Below are 10895 nucleotides of genomic sequence, written 5' to 3' on the forward strand. Positions count from 1 at the left end.
TGCCCAAAGGTACTCATCTCACTCAAACAAAATATAGAAATTTTTCAGAACTACTGTTTACATATCCTTTTTGATAAGATATCAGAATAGGCAAGCATCATGGCCACTGTTATTCCACCACCTTCTAAGAAGCAGAAGAAAGAGGCTCAAAAAGTACGAGAAGTTGATCTCGTTCCTGATGATTTACCTAATGTTCTAATTAAATTTCAAGCATCGGATACAGGAGAAACCACCGGTGGATCTATACGAGTTCCTGGAGGAATCACCGAGAAGCAATTAGAAGAATTATTGAATAACTTACAAGGAGAAAGTGATGATCCTGTTCCGTATACTTTCTCCCTTTTAACTGACGAAGAGAAATCTACTACTGTTGACATTAAGGACAATTTATACAGTTCGGTGTTGAAGCCGGGGATAAAAACCACCGAAGACTTCTTAACGTTAGTGTATACCCCACGAGCAGTGTTTAAGGTTAAACCAATCACCAGGTCTAATGCTGCCATTGCTGGTCATGGATCTACAATTTTATGCTGTCAATTTGCCCCTAATGACTCCGGCAGAATGTGTTCTGGAGCTGGTGATTCAACCGCAAGAATTTGGGATTGTAATACTCAAACCCCAATGCATACTTTACTGGGACATACCAACTGGGTTTTAGTGGTGTCATATTCTCCCGATGGTAGCATGATTGCTACCGGGTCTATGGATAATACTGTGAGATTATGGGATGCGGCAACTGGTAAACCATTGGGTAAACCACTTTTAGGGCATACTAAATGGGTCAGCTCATTGACTTGGGAACCATTACATTTGGTTAAACCCACCGATAGTCCAAGATTAGCCTCTGGATCTAAAGATGGCACGATTAAAGTATGGAACACCAGCACTCGTACTTGTGAATTCACCATGAGTGGCCATACCAATGCCGTCAGTTGTGTCAAATGGTCGGGAAGTAATATAATATACAGTGCATCACACGACAAGACTATCAAGGCGTGGGATATAAGTGCCACCGGAAAGTGTATCCAGACATTAAAGAGTCATGCCCATTGGGTTAACCATTTGTCGATTTCTACTGATTATGTGTTACGTAAAGGTGGATTTGATCATAATTCAACTAGAACCAACACTGAAACTCGTGAGCAATTGAGAGCCAAGGCATTACAGCAATATGAAAAAGTAGCCATGTTAAATGGGGTTATTAGTGAACGATTAGTTACCGCCAGTGATGATTTCACCATGTACTTGTGGGAACCGCTTAAATCTTCCAAGCCAGTGTGTAGAATGACGGGACACCAAAAGTTGGTTAACCATGTGTCGTTTTCGCCTGATGGTAGATACGTTGTTTCTAGTTCGTTTGACAATTCGATCAAGTTGTGGGATGGTATAAGAGGGACTTTTGTATGCACATTAAGAGGACACGTTGCGCCAGTGTACCAAACTGCGTGGTCTGCTGATAACAGATTGTTAGTTAGTTGTTCGAAAGATACTACTTTGAAGGTGTGGGATATTCGTACCAAGAAGTTGAGCGTTGATTTACCAGGGCATGCCGATGAGGTGTATGCTGTTGATTGGAGTATGGATGGTAAGAGAGTTGCATCTGGAGGTAAAGATAAGATGATTAGATTATGGTCGCATTAGATAGATAAGCTAGTAGGACATGTAGACTAGCGGTAGGCACCAATAAACCAGTAGCTAGCTCACAATACCAGTAGACCGACTACACCAGTAGACCGACTACACCAGTAGGCCGACTACACCGGTAGACCCACTAGCAAGCCTGGCCTGGGATAGTGCCGGTATCCACCGAGTCACGTGACCATACTTTTGCGTTGACGTTCGCCGCCGGACAAGGAAGGCACAGTCGGTGACAAATTTCCGGCTTCAGTTTTTATTTCTTTTTCCATTTTACAACCAATCCAATTCAACACAGCTACATCGCATCATCATGGCTATTGTAAAACTTGGTGGTCGTAAAAAGAACCAAGCACCACCGGCCAAATCTAATGGATCGGGCGGTGGTGGTATCAAGAAAGCAGAGTTTGATATCACCAAGAAAAAGGAAGTGGGTGTGTCGGACTTGACCCTTTTATCCAAGATCACCGACGAAGCAATCAACGACAATCTACACAAGAGATTCATGAACGACACTATATACACTTATATCGGGCATGTGTTGATTTCTGTCAACCCCTTTCGAGATTTAGGGATCTACACTCCCGAACACTTGGACAAGTATCGTGGCAGAAATAGACTAGAAGTGCCCCCTCATGTGTTTGCCATTGCTGAGTCAATGTACTACCATTTGAAATCATATGGCGAGAATCAATGTGTGATTATTTCCGGTGAATCGGGAGCAGGTAAAACTGAAGCTGCTAAACAAATTATGCAATATATCGCCAATGTGTCCGTTGATAAGGGTAATGTGGAGATCACCAAGATTAAAGATATGGTGTTGGCCACCAATCCCTTGTTGGAATCATTTGGGTGTGCCAAGACCTTGAGAAATAACAATTCCAGTAGACATGGAAAGTATTTGGAAATCCAGTTCAGTGAAGGAAGTTACCAGCCTATTGCTGCCCACATCACCAATTACTTGTTGGAAAAACAAAGAGTGGTGTCGCAGATCACCAATGAGCGTAACTTTCACATCTTCTACCAGTTCACCAAGGCCTGCCCAGAAAAGTATAAGCAACAATTTGGTATTCAGGGTCCCGAATCCTATATATATACTGCTGCAGCTAAATGTATTGATGTGGATGGTATTAACGATAGCAAGGACTTTAATGATACTATCAATGCTATGAATATCATTGGATTAACTCAAGAAGAGCAAGATAACATTTTCAGAATGTTGGCTGCAATTTTATGGGTGGGTAATATCTCGTTTGTGGAAGATGAAAGCGGGAATGCGGCAATTCGCGATGAAACTGTGACTCAATTCGTAGCTTATCTTCTTGATGTTTCTCCTGAAATCATGAAGAAGGCTATTATCGAACGTACTATTGAAACTACCCACGGTTCAAGAAGAGGAAGTACTTACCACGTTCCATTGAACATTGTCCAAGCCACTTCGGTACGTGATGCCCTTGCTAAAGGTATCTACAACAACCTTTTCGAATGGATCGTGGAAAGAGTCAATGTCTCGCTTAAAGGTGTGCAACAATCAGACAAGACCATTGGTATCCTTGATATCTACGGGTTTGAAATTTTCGAACACAATTCCTTTGAACAAGTTTGTATCAATTATGTTAATGAAAAATTACAACAAATTTTCATTCAATTGACCTTGAAAGCAGAACAAGATGAATATGTCCAAGAACAAATCAAGTGGACCCCAATTGAATATTTCAACAACAAGGTTGTGTGTGACTTGATTGAAGAAGTTAGACCCAACCCAGGGTTATTCGCTGCCTTGAATGATTCCATCAAGACTGCCCATGCCGACTCAGAAGCCGCTGATCAAGTTTTTGCCCAAAGATTGAGCATGGTTGGTGCAAGCAATCGTCATTTTGAAGACAGAAGAGGCAAGTTTATTATCAAGCATTATGCTGGTGATGTCACTTACGATGTTGCCGGTATGACCGATAAGAACAAGGATGCTATGTTGCGTGATCTCTTGGAATTATTGGGAACTTCCAGTAATCAGTTCATTACTCAGATCTTATTCCCACCTGGATTATTGGCTGCTTTGACTGATTCAAAAAAGAGATTGGAAACTGCCAGTGACAAGATTAAAACCAGTGCCAATAAGTTGGTTGACACATTATCCAAATGTAGTCCATCATACATCAGAACTATCAAACCCAACCAATCCAAAAAACCTAGAGATTACGATAACCACCAAGTATTACATCAAATCAAGTATTTGGGTTTGAAGGAAAATGTCCGTATTAGAAGAGCCGGGTTTGCTTATAGATCAACCTTTGAACGATTTGTGCAAAGATTCTACTTGTTATCACCCCAGACTGGGTATGCAGGTGATTATATCTGGCGAGGTGATGATATTTCCGCCGTCAAGGAAATCTTGCGTGCTTGTTATATTCCTGCTACTGAATTCCAAATGGGTACTAGTAAGGTGTTTATCAAGACCCCTGAGACTTTGTTCGCCTTAGAAGATATGAGAGATAAGTACTGGCATAACATGGCCACGAGAATCCAACGTGCTTGGAGAAGATACGTCAAGAGAAAAGAAGATGCCGCCAAGACTATACAACGTGCTTGGAGAGTAAAGAAGCATGGTAACCAATTTGAGCAATTACGTGATTATGGTAACGGATTGTTGCAAGGTAGAAAAGAACGTAGAAGAATGTCGATGTTGGGATCGAGAGCATTCATGGGTGATTATCTTGGTTGTAACTTTTCCAGTGGATATGGTAGATTTATTGTCAATCAAATTGGATTAAAGGAGCAAGTTATATTTTCGGCCAAAGGTGAAATATTGACAGCCAAGTTTGGTAGATCTTCCAAGAGAATGCCGAGAATATTCATCTTAACCAGATCGAATTTGTATATTATTGCTGAAGTTTTAGTGGAAAAGAGATTACAATTACAAACTGAATTGACTATCCCTCTTGGCGGAATCAACTATGTGGCATTATCTACGTTACAAGATAATTGGGTGGCTGTGTCATTACATTCGTTCACTCCAACTACCCATGATGTATTGATTAATTTGGATTTCAAGACTGAATTAATCACTCATATGAAGAAAATCAGCCCAGGGTTAACCATCAAGGTTGGACCAACTGTTGAATATCAAAAGAAGGCTGGAAAGTACCATAGTGTTAAATTCACCATTGGTTCAGGTGCTGAAGTGCCGGTCAATAGTGATCATTATAAATCAGGAACTGTTACTGTAAGACAAGGATTGCCCGCCAACAGTAAGAATCCTAAACGACCAAGAGGTCGTTCTGGTAAGGTTGATTATAGTAAGTATTACAATAGAGGAGCAGCCACCAGACTGAGTGTTTCCAAACCAGTTATTCAAAGACAGCCAACCCATCAATTCCAACAACAAGCTCCTGTATATCAAACCCCGGCCTATGATACACAAGTTCAACAACAACAACAACAACCGGTTGTTCAACAACAGCCAGTGGTTCAGCAACAGACTAGTCCTAGCCAACAACGTCGTAAGGTTCCACCCCCAGCTCCAGTAAATGTTGCAGCCGCTGCTGCACAAGCCGCTTATGGTCAGAAACCACAAACTGTTCAACCTGCAGCGCAAGCAAAGGCTCAGACACCAACGCCTGTTGTTCCTTCCAGAGCTAAGAAGACTGCGCCTGCACCGCCAGCCAAGAAGACGGCACCACCTCCACCACCGCCAGCATTATCTAAACCAAAGCATCCTACTTATAAAGCTATGTATGATTATGATGGTTCAGTTCCTAATACTTTCCCATTGACCAAGGATGAAGTTTACTATGTTGAAGAAAAGAACGATAATTGGGCGTTGGTTAAGAAGTTAGATGAACTGGCCAAAGGATGGTCACCAGTAGCATATTTGCAAGAATGTGCTCCACCAACTGGTAAAGCTAGTGCACCCCCACCTCCGCCTCCACCTCCTGCCCAAGCTGCACAACCTTCTGCCACCACCACAACCGCCACTGATTACTCCAACCCAACCAGCAGTACCAGTTCCTACACCACCCAAACCACGGCGGCAACCACAGCTGCTGCTCTGGATGGAGCTGCAAATCTCGGTAATGGATTAGCAGATGCTTTGAAACAAAGAAAGAATGAAGAGACCACGTTAGCTGGTTCTTTAGCTGACGCATTAAAGAGAAGACAGGGCGCAACCAGGGATGATAGTGACGAGGAGGAAGATGATGACGACTGGTAGATTTGTTTTGTATGTTTTATAGTATAAATTTATATTGTGTTTTAGTGTGATATTCTGCTCCTGCACATAACCCGGCTAGCTGTACGCAGGAACCCCAAAAATCCGAAATCACGTGACACGCAAAACCCAGGTTTTAATTACGGCCATTGTTGTCAAGAATGTGCTGTCTGGAGTAGCAACTCTCTAAGCTCTTAGATACACCACGGAATAAGGTTCTTTTGGGGGTTATTCAACATTATAAATGATAAACAATGTCTAAGCCAAGAAGTAGGAACAGTCTATTGTCTTCACACAACAGGACATCATATTCCAATTCCACCAAGGATGAATTGCTAGCTATGAAATATCAGATGGATAAACCGGCCCTACCGTTATATCCATTGAGCGATTTGAACACCAACAGTAGTTCCGACACAGATTCTTCCAAACGAGACCACGAAGAGCATGAAACCACATATCCCGATTTCAAACCATGGAAGGACCATACCCAACTAGCCGGTGATAAACAAGAGCAGGAGATACAGAAAATGAGCAACACCTCGTTCTTGAACAAAGGTTATTTCGAAGCTCCGCAAGTGTCGAACGAGTATTACTCAGCTCGGAACTTGATCCAGGCTACCGTGTTTTCGCTGACTGATAATTGTAACTATGTCTTGCGTGAATTGTCACAGCATTTGGCAAATGCATACAAGACCAGAAATGAAGTAATAAACAAGATCAAGTACGATTCCAACAATTTCAGAATCCCACCAAGAGTCACGTTGACAGCCACCAAGAAAGAAGCGTGGTTGAAGGATTTGGGCAACTCGAATATACCCATTATGAAAATAGGCGAAAAGATACCTCATGGGATAAGAAACAAGGTCTTGATCGACTCAGTGTGCTCGAGAAATGTCCCGCTCAATCGAGCATTATGGTTCACTAAATGTGTTCTATTTAGCGAATTGCTAGCCTTGAGAAGAAAGCATCAGGCGAGATTGTCTGTAAGTGGACCAATCCCTGGTTCTGAATTCAACACGGTTGAAAAGTTTGAAATCCATTGGTTGCAGGAATGGACTCAACAGGTCTGTGATTACATATTGAAGTTCTCAAGGGAGATGGTCCACATTACTACACCCGAGAAGAAGGAACATTATATGAATAAACTAACGTATTTGCTCACATATGTCCAATCTTTATACGTCGAGTGTCTTGTTGACAAGACGTTCTTCTTGTCGGTGATTTTCAAATCCTTGAAGGATGGCTTACCCTTGGAGGTTAAGCATATCAATGAGCTTGTATTTACCAGTAATGATGATGAGAAACTAACAGAAACGTGGATTGACGAGATTGATCTTAACTATGGACAACGGTTAGTATCACTTACTTTAATTAAAATCTTTTGGAAAGACATTTTAAAGACGGACTATTTGTGCAAGGAATTGAGTGAATTATTATTGCTTAACCACTTGTTTATTAACCGGATATCCAGTTTGGAATCCCATTCATATCACCATAAATTTGCCTTGCCGGAAACATTAGCTCAGAATGTCCTTGAAATGATCTCAAATACCGTAATTTACCTATTCAAATACAACACAAATGTGTTTATAATACCAAAGTATTGGATCCTATTGCAAGATCCATTGGTGAAGATAATGGTGGAACACGGTGAATCACAATTAGAAAATGAGCAAGATGAAATCAAAAATCAACTTGAACTTATCAAGTATCGTAATGAGAGCTTGATATTGAATTTGAAACATGTAGCTGAACACAAACAACCTAAGGTACGTGCCCGAAGTAACTCCTTTTCCAACATGACACCTATTGAGAATGATATCAATACATTTATGAACAGAGACACCAATGATATACTACGAATCTTGTGTTGTTTGGATAGAGTCAAGCTAAATAACGATCTTGCCTCATTATTGAAGCCTACAACTCATGGAATTAGAAAAACTGGATGTCCCAACTGGAGAATCAATTTGCGACTTGTATTGTTTTGGTGTATCACCCCGTATAGAAGCCACAAGAATTCAAGTGAAGGAATATTGATTGTTTGTAATTTCTTAAAGAAGCATATCCTACAAAGCTTACATGGAAGTATTCGAACTGAATTTGAAACTGAGTTGCTTGAAATTATCTACCAGATTGCCGAGTCTTATGAACTGTTGTTTGTCAAGTACAACTTGTACGTTTTAATCAATGAATTATATCAATTGAAAGTCTTGACTATTGCTTCATATTTGAGAAAGTTGATTGCTTCTGGAATCTTCTTTTTGGCGCCAGGTACAACGGAAGATCTTTCTAACTTACCGCCCGTGGTCAAGATCCACTTGGATATTTTACAGAGCTTACCAGTGTTGAATAATCGACAATGTGATAGCATTTTAAAGAAGTGGACTCCAGAAGGGTTCAATTTTAAGGATAAGTTTGATAGAGGACAGCAGATTTTGCAAACTGAAATTATTGACAGACTTGTGAATAACACATTCAATGTGAATATCGAATCTAACTGGAACTATATTAAATCGCTTAATGTGGGATTAAAGTTTTTATTGGTGAATTGGATAACTAATGTGTTGAAAACAACATTGAACGACTCGCCCAAGTTGATCCATTTCGACCCAGTAGTCATTGCTAACTTGTACATGTTTTATTCAAATTGCGATAATCTCACTGTGTTTTTCAAAGTGTTGGTCAAGACAATACTTAGAAATGAAGGTGGGATGATTATTTTCTATCTTGATTCATTATATTTCATTGCCAAGTTAGTTATTCATCATTTCAAGTTGATAAAATCATTAGCGGGAAGTAACGACTTATCATCAACCGGTTATGAATTGTTTAAATTGATAGTGACAACGTACAAGGATTTAAGTCAACGAGAATACAACTATTTCCTGTTCAATCAAGTATGGAATTTCATTGATGATGTTATCGAAAAGGAATATCATGAAAAGGCAAAGAGGAGTAAAGTTTTGGAGAACCAGTTGTTTTCCAAAGATACTATGGATACACCGATGAATATCAATACCGTGGATGTGCATCTGAAGAGCAGCAGTAGTTCTGATAGATACACCTCGGCTGATTTTAGGAATGATTTAGAAACACTTCGTAATTCTCGTGTGCAAGCACTAGACCCTCTGGAAGTTCAGGATACTTTGGATACTTTAAATTTGGAAATTTCTGAATTGTCATTGAGTGAAGCAGTAACTGCTCAATTAGAGTACTTGTTCAAACAGGGAATTTCACAAGATCAGGAGAATTTAATCATTAAATTGCTATTCAATGCAAGAATATCACTCAAGGAGGATGGTTCATTTAACGAATTGGTTAGACAGTTTGTTATGAACGTGATGCAATCAGAAGCAGACTTTAACATTAAAGCTAACTTCTTGAAGAAATTGGTGATTTCTGAAATTTTCAAGATGAACGACCTTGTATCATTCTGTCAAACAGAGTCGCAGGCTGGTCCATTAGTTATGGACGTAATTATTGGTAATGAAGGTGAAGCTGCAAACTTGGCGCCTAATGAATCACTAGGGTTGAGCATACACCGTGTTACATTCAGAGAGAAATCTATGGCCAATTTCATAAGTATTCTTCTGAAGGAATTATTAAAGGGTTCTATTTTCCATTCTGACTTGATGGCAAAGCATAAGGAATCAATGTTGAAATATATTCACGATGCATTAATTATCCATCCCAAATTATTATTTGAGGAATTGTTTGTGAAACTATCCAAGGAGGACTGTATAGACCTTTTGAATTTGTTGCTTGGAAGAGAGCACACTACCTTTATTCGTCAATTGTCAGATTTTGAGATCTTAACTCCTGATATTAACGAGTTTAATTTGCCCATTGTTCAAATGTTGATCAAGATAATCAGTTACTATGAACTTAACAATCTGGATGATATTCGTCAGAAATTAGAATTGTTACTCGGTACACTAATTTCCAAATGTGAATTCAAGTTTTCAGCCAGTAATTCGTTTTTTGGAGAATTGTTTAGTTTTATTTCTTGGGAACACAAGATTTTTATTTTAGATATCATTGAAACTGAATTTTTAACCAACACCAAGTTTGAAGAAACAATCAGTTTGGACAATGGCAGGGATTTGTTACCTCCGTTCAGTGACTTCTTTAACAAGTTTTCATTATCTTCGGCAAACACGGTTGATTGTTCGCCTGTGTTCTTTACCAATCTTTGTGAGTTTCTCACAAAGTTAACGAAAGCGGTCAATACACCACACCTATTCACCGACAGCTTATCCACCTCGATATTGATATTCTTACGAATCTTGATTATACATAATCTGGCATTGTGCAAGCTTATTTCAATAGGACAGGAAACTCATGTTTTATTTATTCAGAATTTGCTTGCTATTTTACATTCCCAGTTCCTTGGATCTCATGAAAAGCTTCGGATCTTGCTTTATGACTTGTTGTTGTTGATGAAATCGTCAGTTACACAAGAATTAACCAATGCTATGGAGCCAGATCATGAAGGGACGTCTCCGGGGTTTTCCTCGAGTGCTCCGTCTGATGATTCGAAGAAGAACGGGTCTGTGCCTATTGTGCCATCCATGCTGATTCAACGGGTGTTTGAATTGCCGGATGAGCCCAAAGACGACAATCCATTCAAGGACAACATAGATGAGCTGCTTGTTCAATGTGCTCTTATGCTAGACGACGAAGAGTTGAACCATGGTGGTGATGTCCATGCTTTTAACGACAGCGGCTTGGTTCTTTTGCAAGCAAGACCGCATTCGGTATCATTGCCGTTTGGAATACTAAATAACAACGAGAAAGTAAGTAATGAAATCAAGATGGTTAAATTTAGAAGCTTTGAGATCTTGGAAGATACCAGCTCGGCATTGAATGACGGGTGTGTCAATTTACAATTATTGGATGCTTACACTACTAGAGAGAATCCTCCATAGACTATATAGATATGTACAGTTTACCTGTTATTGTTATTCTTTATTGTTATTCTCTATTGTTGTTGTATCTGTTTTTGCAATTTACAAAATTTTTGGCAGCAAGTCGCATGGAAAAGGAA

The 10895-nt window shown here is 39.8% G+C and overlaps 3 protein-coding genes across 3 annotated transcripts; all 3 read left to right on the plus strand. All coding sequences in view use genetic code 12, as the record gives it.

Moving 5' to 3' along the window:
* Window positions 1–80: 80 nt before the first annotated feature.
* On the plus strand, window positions 81–1701 carry SPAPADRAFT_58872 (uncharacterized protein; the record flags this gene model as incomplete). Its single annotated transcript, XM_007373015.1, has 1 exon — window positions 81–1701. The coding sequence occupies one exon, from the start codon at window positions 100–102 to the stop codon at window positions 1639–1641; it is 1542 nt and encodes a 513-aa protein (XP_007373077.1).
* Window positions 1702–1948: 247 nt separating this feature from the next.
* On the plus strand, window positions 1949–5845 carry MYO5 (myosin 5; the record flags this gene model as incomplete). The annotated part of the gene is made up of 1 exon (XM_007373016.1): window positions 1949–5845. The coding sequence occupies one exon, from the start codon at window positions 1949–1951 to the stop codon at window positions 5843–5845; it is 3897 nt and encodes a 1298-aa protein (XP_007373078.1).
* A 251-nt stretch (window positions 5846–6096) lies between these two features.
* Window positions 6097–10776, plus strand: SRB8 (Srb8p; the record flags this gene model as incomplete). The annotated part of the gene is made up of 1 exon (XM_007373017.1): window positions 6097–10776. The coding sequence occupies one exon, from the start codon at window positions 6097–6099 to the stop codon at window positions 10774–10776; it is 4680 nt and encodes a 1559-aa protein (XP_007373079.1).
* Between the last annotated feature and the right edge of the window lie 119 nt (window positions 10777–10895).

Source organism: Spathaspora passalidarum (genome assembly GCF_000223485.1).
Source record: "Spathaspora passalidarum NRRL Y-27907 unplaced genomic scaffold SPAPAscaffold_1, whole genome shotgun sequence".
Classification (NCBI taxonomy): Eukaryota; Fungi; Ascomycota; class Pichiomycetes; order Serinales; family Debaryomycetaceae; genus Spathaspora; species Spathaspora passalidarum.